General features: G+C 46.3%; 1 protein-coding gene across 3 annotated transcripts in view; it reads left to right on the top strand.

The window, feature by feature from the left end:
* The first annotated feature begins 2,205 nt into the window (after window positions 1-2,205).
* The window catches only part of KDM5C (lysine demethylase 5C), a 39,399-nt gene continuing 23,533 nt past the window's right edge, over window positions 2,206-18,071 (top strand). The window contains exons 1-3 of one of the 3 annotated variants that reach the window (XM_088453399.1): window positions 2,206-2,557; window positions 3,231-3,600; window positions 12,569-12,646. In XM_088453399.1, coding sequence (XP_088309525.1) covers window positions 3,457-3,600; window positions 12,569-12,646 — 222 coding nt within the window. In that variant the 5' untranslated portion in view covers window positions 2,206-2,557; window positions 3,231-3,456. Of the gene's footprint in view, window positions 2,558-2,578; window positions 2,620-3,230; window positions 3,601-12,568; window positions 12,647-18,071 lie in introns of those variants that run through there. The other 2 variants (XM_088453401.1, XM_088453400.1) reach the window with 2 other exon arrangements.

Here is an 18,071-nt window from a genome sequence, read left to right as displayed (position 1 = left end):
CCGGGATTTGCATTGAGACGATTCATCAGCAGCTCCGTAAATCCAAGTGTCTGTGTACAAAGATGCAGTGCCGGTTGCAGATCAGTTGAGTATTGGCCTTCTGAGTAACCCTATGGTCACGCAGAATGTCCGCGGAAACTGAGACGCTGGAGCCATTTCTACTGCAGGGCAAGTAAATCTGTGTTGCAAGACGCAGATACGGGCCACATCACTCCCAGAAAATTGTGCCGACGCGTTCCCTTTTTCTAGAAACGCAGGCAGCGCCGCCCTGCCTTTGCACGGCCACAGCATATTAAACATGCTACAGCTTGGGGCTTGCAGGACCTGTTCCGCAGATGCGCAGAACAGGTGATGCGCATGCGCAGCCCCACCTCCATCGGCGATATATGCAAACCATCGGGTTAGCATACATATCTAAATCAGGCCCTTTATTTGTATATGTACTCTGAAAGTTGCTGCAGAATCTTTGCTGCACCCTATAAGATTAATAATAATTCCCAATTTAACAACAAACCCTTCCTCTCCTGCCTACATCTACATCCTTATTACTCTCCACCACACTTGCCGACATTCCTGGGCATCTTTCCGGGAGCAGCAGGAGGGGACCTGCTGCTCTCCTCTTCAGGGGGCGGGGCCAGACGATAGACAGCATTAGGCCCCACCCCCTTTACAGGAAACCCCCACGATTTGCGAGGCTATGAAGAGGGGACATGGCTAAATGACGTAATTTGCGCCATTTAGCCTCGCCCCTTCCCTACGGACCCGAAAATTCCAAGTAAAATCTCCCCATTCTGCCCACTTCACTAGGAAGTGGGTGGGATGTGGGAGATAGGCCTACTCTTCAGGGGGTGTGGGGGGGTTACCCGAAAAAGCGGTAGCCTCCCATGATTCCCGGGATAGTAGGCATGTAGTCTCCACACTCCCTCTGCTCCTCCTCTGGCCAACGCCTCTCCTCCACCCTGGACACTTCCTCTTATGCTCACCTCCAAGATCGAAGTGCCTCATCCTCTGGTACTCACTCCTTTGCCTAATCAGACTCTCAACCAGTCTCCCCAGCTTTAAACCCGCTCTTAAAATGTACCTATTCATTAAAGCTTACCAACCCTCCTTATTACACGACACTGGGCCTGACTCACTACGGATTGCAACTGCAATCGCCATAGCAATTACGCACGCAGTCTCACTGCTATAGTATGCTAATGCTCTGAGATCGCTATGCCGTCGCAGAACAACGTAAGGACGCCCACTTTACCTTACGCCCATCCGTAATACTTAGCAAGACTGCGATACCATCAATATCGTCGAGTACCATTGCAGCCTCACGCACACTGGCACAAGCTCTGACCTTACTCAGGAATTGCTAACTTCATCGCACGCAGTGAGTACACAAGCTGCGCATGGCATCGCAGCTTGTGTAGAAATATCTGGCAGTTTATTTGCGGTAAACGACGAACGATATTAAGCAGCTACAAAGCACTGGAGAGAAAAAAAAATCCACTCCCTGAATGTTGTCATGCAATATCATTCATCATTCGTCTTTTGCAAAAATCTGTCATGTACATGACAGATATCTTTTAGTACAGCCACTGGAATTTTCAGTAGATATCTTTTGTCTTTCGTCGTTCAGAAAAACATCTGCTAATGGATAGGCACCTTAACACTTGCTCAGGCTGTGAAAAGATACTTTTGTAGCTTTCACACGATTTTGGCAGACTGCCAATTTCCACTGGAGCTAGCCCCAGAACATGTGTATTTTAAGTGTGTCCCCATTTTTAGGGATTGTGTGACAGTGTAAGGACCTGACAAATTTCAAACCTTGGCAAAAACCTAATCCTGGGCAAACTACACCACCATGCCAAATTTGGTGGAGCTAGGTCCAAAACTCTAGCAGTGCATAACAGACAGACACACATACACTGTCTAATGATATAGATAATATTATGAATAGTGAATGTTACTAAAACTACTACATACATTTTGGGTTGCATTATTTTAAGGACTTGTGATTCTACATTAGAACATTTACAAAAATAGTTATTTGGTTTCAGGGAGTTTTACTCCACCATCAGTCCCCATTTGATTCTGTCCCTTTAAACCTAGTTTTCCCAACGTGCATCCTCCGACTTCCGGGTGCCGCTGACGTCATGCATGAGGCATTCTCCCTTCCCTGCACAGCCCCGCTTCCTGTCTGGCCGCGCATGCGCAGCTGGGACCTTTAAACGTGCGACTGGACGGGAATATCAAGTCCGGCTCTCTCTCCCCCGGCCTGTTTGCGGTGTGTTCATATATCCTTCCGCCGAGGGGGACTCCTTGACGTGTTCATCCCATGAGCGTTCTCCCCCTATCTTTCCTCCCGTCGTGGGCCTCGACAAGTGTCCTGTCAGACGTCTCACCTTCTCCCTTCGAACCTGGCGTCCTGCTTTTGCCGCAGCGAGGCCGGTAAAGGGCGGGGTCACCGGAGGGGGCGCGGAAGGAGGCGGTGATGCGACTTCAAGATGGCGGCTGCGGAGACTGAGGGGGAGAATCGACTCTGAGGGAAGAAAACAACAATAACAAGGTGAAGAGCTTCCCAGTAGTATCCCTGTCAGCCTTCTGGGCAGCCATATGGAGGAGGAGGAGGTGGTTTGTGGGGCTGTGGATTGTACTGTGGGTCTCTCATCCCTGTCACCCTGCCATAAATCAGTATATTATCTGGGAAAAGATGGGCTCCCATGTACTAATTAGGGACAAGCAGCTGCCATTGGCTGTATAACAAGTTCTATTCCTAGGGAGAGTTGTGGTATAGGAATTCTAAGTTCTAGAATGTGTGAGCCCCATTAGAATATGCCTTACAGTCCTAAGACATATGCTTGATGCCATATATTAATAGATTAGTTGCTTTCTTAAATAAGTATTATATACACGGTGACATCTATATGCTTAATGGGAGCGTGAGTAGACATGGGTTTGGGTGGTGTCGCTGTCTAATTACCCATCCCTGCCAACATGGATGTGGTTAGAGTTATCAATTTCAAAACAAAGCGCCATCGATGTCCCATTAGTAGCGAACACGCTGAACTCGCTTGTAATGAAACCCCTGTGTTGATCGCACGTACAGGTATAGCCAGGCTGGGTTGCAATAACATTCTAAATATAAATAGCACCGAGGTCGGTGGGAGGAAGGGTGATTTTTTTTTTTTTTGTCTCAGTCTGATCACTCCCTTTTTTTTTTCTTCTGTTTTATTACACAGGCAGAATTATCTGTGTCTCAGGAACCGGCTGAAGCCTTTCTCATCTAGGTTACGGTTTTAATAAGCATTACAGTCACAGGGCTGACTCACTCCACCAGCTCTGCATTGTTACCCGCACGTCATAGTGTCCTTTGACGTCGAAGGATAATGCTGTGAAACGTGTGTCGACACCCTCCCCTTTTGGATTCTCCAGTCACGTTTTTTTGTAAAAAGGTGACGCGCAGACATGGAGTCCGAAGACTTTGTACCGCCCCCAGAGTGCCCTGTTTTCGAGCCAACTTGGGAGGAGTTTGCGGACCCGCTGGGTTACATTGCCAGGATCAGGCCTATTGCAGAAAAGTCTGGCATATGCAAAATACGCCCGCCTGTGGTGAGTATCGTGTGTGTCGGTATTATTTGGCACCCATTTTTATTATGAACTCTTTAAATTGAGTTTTATAATGGGTGCACCAGTATTGAACATAGTTACCAGGAGATCTTGTTATCTCTACACCCAACAGTAAGGATATTTCTGAAGATTTCCGCCTATATGGTGTTTGTTTTTGTTTTTTTTCTTTATCCATATCTCAATCATTCCGTTTGGAGTGGAACTCTAACAACAACAAAAATGGCTGCTGGTTAGGGACGTTGTTAGTCTGTAACCATTGTGTACAGTCTGCCCAGGACTGATGTCACTTGTCCTCTACCATTTACAATGTTTACTTCATCCTATTATAAAGAAAGACCAGACTGCCTATCTTTTCCTTTAAAGCCTTGGTGATAAGATAGGCAGGTGACTGTTATACATTTTTCGGCCACTTGTAAGATACCACTGGCCCCTTTTGTTTCCATGTTCTTTGACCCTAGCAGAACAAGCAACTTCAAGATCTGAGTGTAGTACAACCCGGTCCACCCCTCCCCCCTGCTACCACTATGCACTACCTTGGTATTGTATGACATGGCTGCCTAAGTGAGAGCCTTTGTCTGCAGAGCAGCAGGATAGTTAAAGGCGACAGGCAGCCCTGTGGGTTACATACACACATGGGGACAGAAGCCAAATCGTCGGGATATTTGTGTACGGATACATGATTGTTCTCTGCTGCTGCTGATAACTTTTCAACAATACTTTTACGACAAGATAATTGAAGCCTGAAGAATGGCATAGAATTCTACAGAACAAGCACTAATGTTTGAGCGGGGTGGGCCTAGATGAGGGAGAGCATCCAAAAAAGCCTACATACCTTTTTTTTTAATCTATTTAATTAACCCATGATCTATTTTTATGCTCCAAGCAGCATGGCAGAAGGGCCTCTGTAGCCATGTTGTTCCCAGGAAATCTATGGTGTAGCTAATTTGTGAAGTAGCTGTTCAACACAGTCTCCCATTGTAGTGTAATCATGCCTAATACTGGCGCACGTCCATTATCTGGCTCTTCGTCTCTCACATAAGCAGTGAAATTTGAAGGCCTTCTTTGCTGCAGAAAAGACCGGCTTTGGGCTTGACTGGACCCCGTGGGCCTTTGTGACATGGAAGAGCCATTTGTTTGTGTCAGTTGCTATTATTTAAAGGAGCAGTGTTGGAAAATGTTGTTCCTCGCTTTATTTTACTATACAACTTATTTATTTTTTTCTTTAGGCAAAAATAAAATGTAATCGCCATCATATACTTGTCCTGACGTATAGGGGACGATTTCAGTTGTTTATCGATCCCGTCTAAAGTGATCGGGTGCTATTCAATTATTTTGGGCGACCAGCCCTGAAGGCTGCAGTTACCGCGGATTTCTAAGGGGCGAGAAGAAATCTGCATGAAGTTGGGCTTTAGGGATGGTCGCAAATACCGGATGCTCTTTAAGTGCAGGGTGTCTGGCACTTAGCACGGGAGAAGCCACTTAACGCAGCTAATCCCATGCATTAGGGTGTGAGAATGCGTCCGATGTGACTAGCACGGGGCTGGTTGCGCAAACAATTTAATAGTTCTTGGTCACTTTAAACGGGAGCAATTTGAATCGCCTCCATAGGATGAAATTGAAGTAATTACACCAGAAATACTCAATACATATTCTTCCTGCATGGGAAAATGTCTAGTGCTGGCCATACACTAGTAAGATGCGATTCATTGTATGTTTTTCCTTGAACTCCTCGGCAGTCCCGATGGCACGATTTGCATATGATTACGATAGATATGGTGGGCTGCACATCTGGTCACACGATGCGTTTTAAGAGCTGCGGGAGCGTGCATCGGATCGTATCCTACCTAAATGCTTCACGATTTTGACACGATTCATAGTATTGCGCCTCGAAAATTGGGCAATCGGCCCGAAAACGTGCTAGTGTATGGCCAGCATAAAACCATATACTAACATAATAATCTGGAAGCTAGAGTGCAGTCACATCTACACCTAAACCTAGAGTGCAGGTCATGTTTTCAGGCCTTTTAGAAAATTAGATCTACAAGAATCCCAAGTGTATGTTACCATGGCGTGTGGAGTTTAGAATAATTATTTTTTTCTAAAATTTGGTGTATGTTCATGTCATCATTAAATAAAACAAACCTTAGTTGGCACATGCATCTAGTAAGATTACAGATGTCATTGTGTTAACTCACCATATGGTAACTATGGCTGTGCATATAGTCATTAGGTAGATTAGTCATGCAGCAGATAAGATCAGGTTAGAAGCCCTATATAGTGAGGTTTACGTGGAAGCCTGAATTTCCTTTTGTGACAGAACTGAAGTGACCTAACAGGCTGTGTAGGTTGTGTTTTTCTGCCTGAAAATTATGTCCTTGTTAGGGCTGCAAATTTGGTCTAGCTAGAGAGAATCTCCAGTTAATGCAGTGTTATCTAGAACACACAAAGGCATGGTCATAACGCAACCTATAGGGGGGCTCCTCATTTGTTTTACCGCACCCGTCTAAAGCGACGGGAGGTCAGGTCGATTTTTCAAATGGTTTTTGGGCTTCCATGTGGTTTTGCCCCAGTCGTGTCCAAATAGACCTGGTTTAGCCACGTAAAGTCGTGGTTAGCCCCAAAAAGTGTTCTGGGCACCCAAAAACCAGGACTTTTCGCAACATTTCTGCTCGCCAGCTCAAGAGGGTGGGAGCAGAAATGTGTCCACCTACGGCATTCGTACACTAACAGAGCAACAATTTAGTTGCTCCCTCAGGAGCCCATCAATAATAGCCGCAGGCACAAATAATTGAATCGCCCCCATGGAGTACTATGTTGCAAGTTGGGTACATCCAGGGTCCCAGGCACCGTAATAACTGGCACAATATCACCATAGTAACTATGTATGTAGTGATTGCATTGAGGTTTAGTGGAGTTTGTGTTCATCAATGTACACTGCCCAGTCTTCCTGGTGATGTCATGCTTTGACTTCAGTTTGACACGTGATGGCAGTTCTGGTTGAGCATTATTAGTTTTATCACTTTCAGCTCATTAAACAATGAAAAAAAATAAAGTGCAGTAATGTGTGACTAGCTAAAGGTGGATACAGCCCACTTGTTTGGTGCCTGCTCCTCCCAAATGCTTCAACACAAGTTGTCAGTGCTGTGTACATATCTTGAAAATGGCCTGCTTGGTTCTGGAATCTCTTGTAACCTTGATTCCATTGCTGTAAGCTACTATTGGGTAAGAGAACACCAGACCCAACATTGTTGCATTGCACAGCAGAACCATTGAACCTTGACCCGCTTAAAAGGAGACCCTCAAGTTGCAGAAAATGAAACCATATACAGCCACTTATTGTGTTCCTGAACACATTCTGTAACCCAGGGTGCAAAGTTAAATGGGCGCAAGTGTCTTTCCACCTGTATGCAGAGCGGCGCTCCTTTTGATGTGTCGGACTAAATGTTGGTAGCACGTGTGGCTGGTTTTTCGCCAAGTCACCAGGATGCATTTGCACTTGTCCTCTTAACATTTGCAATATATACACCTCCTAATAGACGTACATGTTTGTTTCTACAGGCTTGCACTAGTTGCATTTACGTGAACTTGACTTGCTTGTTCTCAGACCACGTGTTCATGCCCCATTCCTCCCTTGTTCTGCCTCTGTTTGAGAGTACACGCAGTGCAAATTTGGGAAATCTAGGCTTTGTAAACTAGCGGAAGTTGCAATACTGTTTCTTTGCTATGGGAGCGATGACTTCGCATGTCAGATGGCGGAGGAACAATTTCCAGTAGAGGAGAGTGAGCAGTGGAGGGATATCCTAAATACATCGTCAGACCTGTTGTGCAATTCAAGAAAAAGCAGTCTAATAAAGTTCACCCTCTCCAGTCGGCAGCTGCGGCATCTGACCTTGTTATGGAGAGAGCCAAGCAGCGCCCAACAGGTTTAGCAAAGCTCCTGGTTATATGCGTGTCACTACCTTGCTAAGTACACGCAATTGGGGTGGTCCCTGGTACTAGTGTGGTAGGGGATTTCATAGAAACTTTGTTATGGTGGAAAATCCCTTCTGTTCTCGTACTTACTAGACTATATCAAGTATGGACTTTCTTATGAGGAAAAGGTTTTAAAGACGGAAGAAGAAGAAGAAAACAACTGCCCAACAAATTGTTGCTGTTTGTCACGGTCATCCATCCGGTGACGTGATTGTTCAAAATCTCCTACAATCGCTATGCGCTGCGCTGCTAAACAATTTAATTAGAAGAATGCCAGAGGCAGGGTGGTGGGAGGTTGTTTTGTTTTTTTTTTTTGTTATTTTGTATATAATTTAGGTGTGGTGATATAGTTGTTTAGAAAATTGCAGATGCCAGACATTCTGACTAAACCTGTATTTGGAGCTTTAAAAGTTTGCAGGTATTTAATTTGCCATAATGTATAGATGCAAATCTGAAATACTCTACAAACGCAGTAACACATAATGGCTGCATGACGCAACATTTTCCCCATGTTTCTTAACTGTCATTTTGCTATGGTGACCTGCGTGACTTCTGGATGACCTGATTCGGGTCTCTGCTTTCAGTGTCGCATAACGTCCATAAACTCTGGATACGTTGTAGAGAGATCTAATATTGGATCATGTCTGGCACAGTGCAATTTGTACCAATTTTGATATCAGAGGCTGCTTTTTTTGGCTAGTAGCGTATTAGTCTCAAAAATACAGCTAGCAAGTTGGTATGGGTTTTTTTTTTTTTAGATATATAAGACCCCTTTTCCACTGCAGCAATAACCCAGGTTATTGACTGGATCTTCCCCAGGTAGTGGCTCAGTGGAAAAGGGTCCCTGAAAAACAACTGCCAGAGTTGGACCCGGGATGGACCTGGGTAATGGTGCAGTGTAAATGGCGCGGCCCGGGTCATGCCTAAAATGAGCTGGTGGCTGTGGAGCACTTCTTATGACCTCACCAGTTTAGCAGGTCAGAACCGGGTTTTTGGTGGAAAATGGGTATATAGTGTTTTCAATGCGTTGTGTAATAGAAACCAAGACGAAACACAGGCTGTGATCATGGATGCCCAGTAATAGTATTGATTGATAGCAATATGGACGTAGGTGGGATATATAATTCTCTAGATCGCTGGATCAGAGTTTGCTTCTTTCCTGTCACCGTCCCAATAATTTGTGTATGGGAATGTAGTGACCCCATACTGTAACCTTAGAAGTCACTGAGGAGTTCTGACTATATGAAGGCACAAGGCTGCAGACTGAAGGCTTCAGCGATGCCAATATTCTCTCAGAACGAGCAATTGTTTGCTATTGCGCATGAACGAGCGCAGCGATTGCAATGCGATTACGTTTGTACATAGGAACCACTCGCAAAGTGAATGACAGGTAGTTAGTTAGTATTTGGCAGTGGTTAGTAAAACGCAGACGTATTGGACAGTTTGAACGCCGTTTCATGGGCATGCATTAATTATCCATTGCGTTCTCCTGCGCAGCCTGAGGGCGCTCTGCTTGTTTATAGCAGGCCAGATTTGACTTGCATGCTGCGTGACTGCCCCGATGTACGTCTTTGGTACCGATGTTTATGCTGTCGTCGGACGGATAGGAGAAGGCAGCAGTGGGCGTCCCTGTGCTCCTCTGTGCTTTGAAAGGCATTAGCATATTTTAGCATCTGTGATTTGTGAGCGAATGTAGTTGTGATTGCATTTACAGTACATCTCTGAGTCAGGCTGTATCATCTATCAAGGCCTGAAATCTGGAAACCTCTTTGTGGCTGAGTCCGGTCATCTAGGAATTGTTGACTTTGATCTAGTGCAGGGCCTGTATCTGCCAGCTGGCCAGAGCTAGGAGCTAACGTAATGTCTGTATGGAATCCCGGCTGCTGCATGGCCGGCAGTTCGATTCCCGGCAGCGGCAGCCCGACAGATCAGCAGAGCCCGGCAGCGGAAGCTCGACAGAGCTCGAAATCCCAATCGTTCCTAAAGTAAGTGTAAACTAACCTAACCCCCTAACCCTCCTTAGGGGTGCCTAACCCTAACCTCCCCCCCAAGTGCCTAACCCCCCCCTTCCCCGCCGCCTAAACCCAAGTCCCCCGGTTAGGTGCCTAACCGTAACCTCCCCCTGGGGGTGCCTAATCCTCCCGGGGGGTGCCTAACCCGAAGTCCCTCCCGGGTGCCCTAACCCCCCCCCCCCCCCCCCCCGTGGGCTGTCCGCTCGCAGCGCCCAGCATCCCTTCGATCTGGATGCCGGTCTCCCGGCTTCGGGTACATGACAGGCGTCTAGATGTAGACGCTGGTCATTTAAAGCAGCCGGGAAGCCGGCTGTCGATATTAAGGCAGCCGGTTTCCCGACTGCATACCATCTGTAGGCACCAACTGGCCATAGCCAGGAGCTAGCACAGTGCCTGTGTCCACTGACTGGCCCAGAGACGTGAGCTAGTGCAGTGCCGGTATCCATCAACTGGTTAGAGCCAGGAGCTAGCACAGTGCCTGTATGTACCAACTGGCCAGAACCAGGAGCTAGCACAGTGCCTGTGTCCACTGACTGGCCCAGAGATATGAGCTAGCGCAGTGCCTGTATGCACCAACTGGCCATAGCCAGCAGCTAGTACAGTGACTGTGTCCAATGACTGGCCCAGAGACATGAGCTAGCACAGTGCCTGTATGCACCAACTGGCCATAGCCAGGAGCTAGTACAGTGACTGTGTCCAATGACTGGCCCAGAGACATGAGCTAGCACAGTGCCTGTATGCACCAACTGTCCAGAGCCAGGAGCTAGCGCAGTGCCTGTATGCACCAACTGGCCAGAGCCAGGAGCTAGCGCAGTGCCTGTATGCACCAGCTGGCCGGAGCCAGGAGCTAGCGCAGTGCCTGTATGCACCAGCTGGCCGGAGCCAGGAGCTAGCGCAGTGCCTGTATGCACCAGCTGGCCGGAGCCAGGAGCTAGCGCAGTGCCTGTATGCACCAGCTGGCCGGAGCCAGGAGCTAGCGCAGTGCCTGTATGCACCAGCTGGCCGGAGCCAGGAGCTAGCGCAGTGCCTGTATGCACCAGCTGGCCGGAGCCAGGAGCTAGCGCAGTGCCTGTATGCACCAGCTGGCCGGAGCCAGGAGCTAGCGCAGTGCCTGTATGCACCAGCTGGCCGGAGCCAGGAGCTAGCAGAGTGCTTGTGTCCACTGGCTGCATACAAGTATCGTGCAAGCTCACGTCTCTGGGCCAAAGGCTGGCCCCCTGAGATATGAGCTAGCACGGTGCTGATGTTTTGTTACCTTTTATGTTTAAAGTGAACCCTACATCTTTTAGCTTGTAACCTTCTTTGGGTTGATCATCTTTACATGTGTATATTATTATGATCCCCCCTCAATATACAGACGTGTGTTGGAGTTTTATAAATATTAGATGGCGTGCTTTAATACGTATCACAGGAATGCAGGACTGAGCTGCTGTCCTCTTCAGCATGCTGGCTGCAGCGAGTCCTCTGTGTATAGCAAGCCCCCTCGTTGTCGTTGTTTCACTTTGAAGACTCATTGGAAGGTGCCGCCCTTAGAGTCGAGAACTTGCCGCAGCCATCTTGCTGAAGATGGCAGGAGCTTCCAGGCATGTAAAAGCTGTATACATTTCTACATTGTATATATGCTGATAGAATTAGGTTTTTATACTATACAGAATAGACCAGGGGTGGGCAATAAGATGCCCCCCGACTGCTGTTGAACTACGCATACCAGCATGCCCTGACACATTTGTAGTATGCCGTGATGACAAAATTGTGGCAGGGCATGCTGGGATGTGTAGTCCCACAGCAGCTGGATGGCCGCTTATTGCCCACCACTGGAATAGACGCTTGTGTGTTCTCCTTCTAGCTAAATTTAATATCTAAATAGGTTCTTGACAAACTTTACTAAATTATCAAACTAAAATATCTAAGACAGTAGGGAAATATATTATGTTATCGAACATGGCAGTAGGAACATTCTGTTTTTCTATATACTGCAGTAGGAGGCTGGTATCCCTGAACTTACAAACCATTTCATAGGCTGGAATGGATATATTAAAGTGGCATAAAATGTATTTGCGACTTCCGTGAGCCCCTCAAGGTGTTGTGGTGCTGTAAGGACCGGTATTCTCCTAGTCGCATAACTGTTAGAGTACCTGCTATTGTCTGTGTCGTCATTGTTATCTGCCAGTTTGTTTTTGTGTTTTTTTTTATTTTTTTTTATAAATTCTGTTTTTATTTGAATAATAAAACAAAACCGTTTCCATTCAATCTTGAAGAAAAAGAAAACATTCTGTTTACAAAACATTGTATAAAGTCTCGACACAGCAAGAAAAATTAACATTGCTATACATAACAATATACAAATGAAGAGACATTCAATATAATTTTCACATCAAATTTCTGAACTGAAAAACAAAGGGGGCTAAGATAAAGGGAAGGGGAAAGGAAAACAAAAAATAAAAAAGAATATAAAAGAATATTTGACCTTAAAAGGACACCTTCATAGAGAAAAATCTGTACAGTTTATTCAAATAAATCAGTTTGCATCAACATATATATAGAAATATAATTGGTATATGAACTCAATGATTTATAATCAAACCAAGGGTACCAGGTAGATATAAAAACAGACCGTTTATCTATTGAGGCTAGAAGAAGGTCCTCCATTGACATATAATACTCTAGTCTGGAAAACCATGTCTTGCGAGTAGGGGGGGGGGGGGGGGACAGGTGACTTCCAAAGAATGGGTATTGACTTTTGAGCAGCGTTACCCAAATGGCGTAACAGTGATTATTTTATACAGAGACAGTGGAGTGGGAGAATGGTTTAACAGCCAAAAGGCTGGATCTGTAGGGACAGATATCGCAAGTATGTCTTTGGAAGTTGCAATGACCTCTTTCCAGAAGGGTTCTATGAGAGGACAGGACCACCATATCTACCAGTTTTTAATGATGCAGCTAATGGTTCTTCCTTTCTCCTACAGGACTGGCAACCTCCGTTTGCCGTTGAGGTTGATAACTTTCGTTTCACCCCTCGTATTCAAAGGCTTAATGAATTGGAGGTGAGTGTCTTAAGACCAAATGTAAACTTTTGTGATGGCAGTTTTAAGTTCTATTTTTCTGTTTTCCTCATTAATTCTGGTTTGTGTATATATTCCTTTTGACTGGTAATCCCACTGTCCCTCAGTGACCTTTCTAGATGGCTACCTAGATAGTTCCGGTGACTGTAACCCTCTTCTCCACGGCTAGTGTACCAGCTGGAATCGCCACAATTTTAAAAATGACCCCACTTCCTCATCCTCAAAATTTTGTGTACAGACTAACTTTCATGGCCTTTTGTACAGAAGATTTGTCTGACAACCCTGTACAGATCACTTTATTCACAGAATCCTCCAGTGGAGATGAATATTTCCTAAGCTGCAGTTGCTGCTTTCATTGTCATACCTGTAGCCCTACTAGTTTGGGTGGGGTTTATTATTGCTGTACTGTTTAAGAAAAATGTGTCCCATCTTATGGGGAATACTGCAGTAGAAATGGGCTCCACTGGAGATTAAGGGCTCGATTCAGACCCGCTCACTAGATGGGTTCGCACGCTAGATGTGTGTGTGCAAATTTCGGGGAGCGATAGCACGCCAAGGCATTAGCGCGCTCACTATGTCTTGGCGTGCGATCGCTCTGTGTATGCAGACGCCTACCATCCTGTCTTAAGATGCCCACTTGCGGACGTCTTCTCCAGGATGTGTATGCAACCATCGGTACATCGAGTACAATCGGAAGCGAACGCAGCGCTTGTGGCTGACCATACCCTACCACAAGCACTGTGAGTGTTTCCGTGTGAAATACAACCAAGTGATGTGTACTATGAGGCTGCCTCTTAATTATGCACGCCTCTGAAACGGCATTAAGCGCTCAGGCATGCTTGCATTCGCACCTCCACTCCCCCGTTGCTAGTGGCCAGCCCCTGTTACCACCCACAAACTGCTTCTCCTGTCACTCATTCTGCAGGGCTGTCTATGGGAGGCGAGCGTACGCTACCTGATCGCTCGCACTGGTTCACGCATTGCGGTGCGTACGCATGCGCAGAATGCAAACAGTCGGCTGGCAGCGTGCGAACGCATCCGAGCGAGCGGGTGTGAATCAGACCCTAAGTGCCTCCTGGAGTTGGGTGCTTTTTTTTCTTTGGCTTCCATTGGCAGCATTTTTTTTTGTTTTGTTTTTACCTTCACTTACATCGCCACAGTCTTGGCAGCTGCTTGATGCCTGAAGTTGGCAAAGGTGGCTCCACCTTCTCCTGCCCACCTGCACTGCCTTTGGGGGAGACCCGTTCCCTTCCTCCACAGGTAATGAGCAATGCTACCAGCACCATTGCATAGTAGGAGCCAGCACCAGAGGCATGGCTGGATGGTAAGAGGTGAGTCTCTTGCTGGATAGGGGAATGGGAATCTTAGTCACGGTAGGAGTGGGTGCCCTATTCAGATGGGGGCTCGATCAGTCATGGTAGAATTCTGAGAGGGGCAGTCGTTCTCAACAATAGCCGCTTTCTTGGTGGGAGAGGTGCTACCAAATGCTACCTCTTAGTGTGGTTTTCCTCACTGAACAAAATCAGCCAAAGATGGCAGCACAGCCAGCAGCTCTTCTACTCCTTCCCTTTTGCCCTTCTACATCTGCAGGGAAAGTAGTGTGTTGACAGGTGAGGCTTGTCTGGGATTACATCCTGTGTTCTTGGTGTGTGGCTGTCCTTGCAGTTTCACATCCACCTTGGTTTGCTCATTGTGGAGGAGCTGTACTAAGCTTTAGGGAGTGATAATCTACCAGCCACTCAGCTCCTGTCTGTCATGTTACAGACTGTGTTTGAATAATGACAAGAGCTGATTGGTTGGTAGTTTATCACTCTCCAATTTATCACTTTCCATAGCTTAGTACATCTGCCCCTTAGGAGTCTATTTACTAAGCAGTGTTAGGAGACAGAGTGAAAAGTGACACGGTACCAGCCAATCAGCTCCCAACTGTCATGTCACAGGCTGTGTTTGAGAAGTGACAGTTGGGAGCTGATTGGCTGGTACCGTGTCACTTTTCACTCTATCTCCTAACACTGCTTAGTAAATAGACTCCTTAGTGTTTTATAGTGCTGTCCTCTCCCTTCACTCATTTAACCTGTTCTCTCTGAAAGGAGAGTGTGTCCAAAGCTAAACCTGAAGGATGGGGACATACTGTAAGTAAGGTGTTAACTTGTTCTAAGTGTAAAGGTGTGTACACACTGGGCGATAAAGTGGACGACTGAACGATATCGTTATCGTTCAGTCATTCACTGTATCGTCCATTTTTTAACACCAAAATGATGAATGATAACGACTATGCGCGTTTCCGTGGGTCGTTCGTCATTGTCCATCGAGCAAACATGCAGGCCAACCTGACGATATCGTCAGGTTGCTGCATGTTGGGGAATGGGGGAGAGAGCCCGGCGCTGAACGATATCGTTAATATCATCGTTCAGCGGGTGTGCTCAATATCATGAACGACATGGGACACATTAGACGATATCGCTCAGGGAGCATATAGTCTAGTGTGTACGCTCCTTAAGTGGTCAGTTAGGTGTAGTCTTATGCGCAGCGTGTGAATTGGGTGGCAAACCACCATTAACCTGCAGCTGGTACCACTGAAATAGCTGAACCAGCCTCTGTGAGATCCTTGGCCTAATCTCTTATGGAAATTATGCAGTTCGTTGATCTTCCCAGGGGGCCAAGCAGGGATCCTCCCCTCTTCTGCCTCTTTTGTGGAATCAACTGTTCCCTCTCCTTGTTGCTCATACAGGGTCCTTCAAGCATCTTGGCTGTCTCACCCGATGATTTGACTTGGGCACAGCACCTGGCCAATTCAGTGCCATGGCCTGGCTAAGGTTTCATTATCCTTTTAGAAAGGAGTTTTGGATCTGCCACCGCATCTATCCTCGGCAAAGATATGGGGAAATGGGAGTCTCTGCTTAAGGTGAATGCTCCCATATCAAGCTTATTTAAGACCTCCGCTATTCCGATTCTGCATGCCACAGCCGTTAAGGGTGGCTTCAGTCTTCCTTTTTGTGCTATCCCTAAGTTTATGTACATTATGATGGGGATCTCTCCTTGGACCCATCTTGGCTTTCGCTTGCGTCAGTAAGGCAGTTGGGAGGTGGCCAGAGCAACATGAAGATGGTTGGCCCACGTTGCATTTGCTAACTTTGGTTGAACACATCCACAATGCATCTGAATAACTGGGAACGCAGCTCTAGATTCTAGTCTCATTGTGGTTAGGCTTTTGTCCTCTGCATTCTCTGCCATCTGGCTTAAGGCCTGAAATTTGGACTCCGAATCTAAATTGACTCAGGCAGGGGGTCAGGGGGCAGGACGGGTGAGTTATTTTCTAACAGGTCTAAGGGCCCTAGGTTTCACTTCTTTCGTTCTTCTGAAAACACAAGGAGTTATTATTCCAGAGTAAAATGTTCCTTGTGGAGGTCAGTTGAGAGTGGAGCTAAACTACCAGCTTCTAAGCCCTCGGGCCAACATTCGACATGAGGGGTACACTGCCTATTCCTGTAGTGGAGTCCATCTGTTTCTCTTCACAGGACCCATTATTTTAATTCCACCTTAGATGCCTGGGTGAAAAATCACAAGTTCAAGTCACAAGTTTCCTAGGTGAAGCCATTCAGTTTTTGGTCTCTTCCATTTGGGCTAACGAGCTGTTAGGTGGTTTTGAAAATGAGAATATCTTCTCATTGCTGGCTAATAGTCTTGTTTGGCCCTTAGATTGTTGCCGGTTAATAAGGTGTTGAGGTAAACTGCCTCGATTCGACTTGGTGCAGTCTGGACAGTTCCATGCAGGAGTTCCAGATTAGACTTATTTGGAAACAAATCAAACCATAATTTGATCAGCCAGTTCATCAGACTGTCTCCAAAGGACCTTCAGTCGAACCTCTGGTGACAAAGGATCCTCATCTTGAACAAGTTCGTCCCTTTACCATCTTGTATTAGACTATTGGGACCGTTGAAGCCAGCCTATGAGCTTGAGAGGCCATCATCATTGAGTGCCTTTTTTCAGGGTCTTCAGACTCCAAAGGAGTCAAATCTCCTGATTTTAAATGTGATGGCACTGAGAGTGGTGGTCAGTGTTCTTGACACAGGATATAATCTTCTGAATAGAAGGGCCACAAATATCTAGTTGGGCAGTCTGTACCTCAACCACCTTCTTTGCAATTTGAAAAACCAGCAAAATCATACAGTGGGTGGAGAGAGAGAATGTGGCATGCCCTACACCCTGGGAAATGGTCCTTTCAACTGCAAGTTTTTCAACAGATCGTGGGAAGATGTGAGTCACCCAGATGTTGAAATTATGGCATCTGAGTTACAAGGTGGAGAGTCTGTACCCACAATGTTTTCAGATCCCTTGTGCTTGAGACCGCATGTCTGTCCCTTCGACGTTTCATCTTATTTACCTGTTCCCTCAAGTGCAAATACCTTTTTAACGTGTGGTAAAGTATGTGAAAGGAGTTTGTTCAGGTGATTCTGGCACTCTAAACTACCTGAGAAGGTTGTGGTACTTGGACAGTCTCAACCTGGCAGTGAGCTGGTTGTTGTGTCTTCCTCAAGGCGTGTATCCACTACACAAGAAAAATGAGCGATTGAACGAATACGACATCGTTATTGGTCAGTCGTGCAGTGAATATGCCGGCAGCGATGCACGCTCCCGCTGGTCGTTGCCGGCATTTGTCATCGCCTGAACATGGAGGCCAACCTGCCGATATCGACAGGTTGTGCATCTTCGGGGATGAGTGGTGGGTGCCTGCACTGAACGACATATCATTCAGTGTGGGCACATTATCCACTGCACAGGATGATGAACGATTACAATGTTGTAATCGTACAGTCCTTCCACTCTCGTGTAGTGGATACGCACCTTAAAACCAGACCTGATAAATCAGGAGCCTATGGTTTAGTGCGGCTGGCTTTAACTCTGTCATATGAGGTCATGACCCTTAAACGCACAGCTAGGGGGGTTTCGGAGCAGTGAGTGCTGCTCTTTCATCAAGGCTATTATTTGACCTCAATTTTCCTTTCAGCCCAAAGTTGGCTCAAAGTTTCATCACAATCAGGACCTTGATTCCGTCCTCTTTGGATATTGTCATGGCCTTGCGGACCTATGGTTCATAGGATGTGATGTGCGCAGGACGGATTATCATTTCTATACTGAGACATATACACAATTTCTAGGTGGATTATTTTAGCTTGCGTATTTTATAAAGTTCTACAGATTCAAAGTTTTTTACAGCAAAAGGTCTCCGTTTTGGATGGAAGGTGCAACTACTGGGGTATCCCCAATGTTTTGGTGTCCCCTGTAGGATGAAAGATAGGGATTTTTATACTTGCATTAACTGCTTTTATTGGGGGCGAGTCAAGTGTTCTTCCTGTGGCTATTTGCAATACAATTGTTGCTCTGTCAGGGCGCGATAGGCGCCAG

This window comes from Taudactylus pleione, unplaced genomic scaffold (assembly GCF_031769625.1).
Source record: "Taudactylus pleione unplaced genomic scaffold, aTauple2 ptg000579l, whole genome shotgun sequence".
Lineage (NCBI taxonomy): Eukaryota > Metazoa > Chordata > Amphibia > Anura > Myobatrachidae > Taudactylus > Taudactylus pleione.
This window is presented reverse-complemented; position numbering and strand designations above follow the sequence as displayed.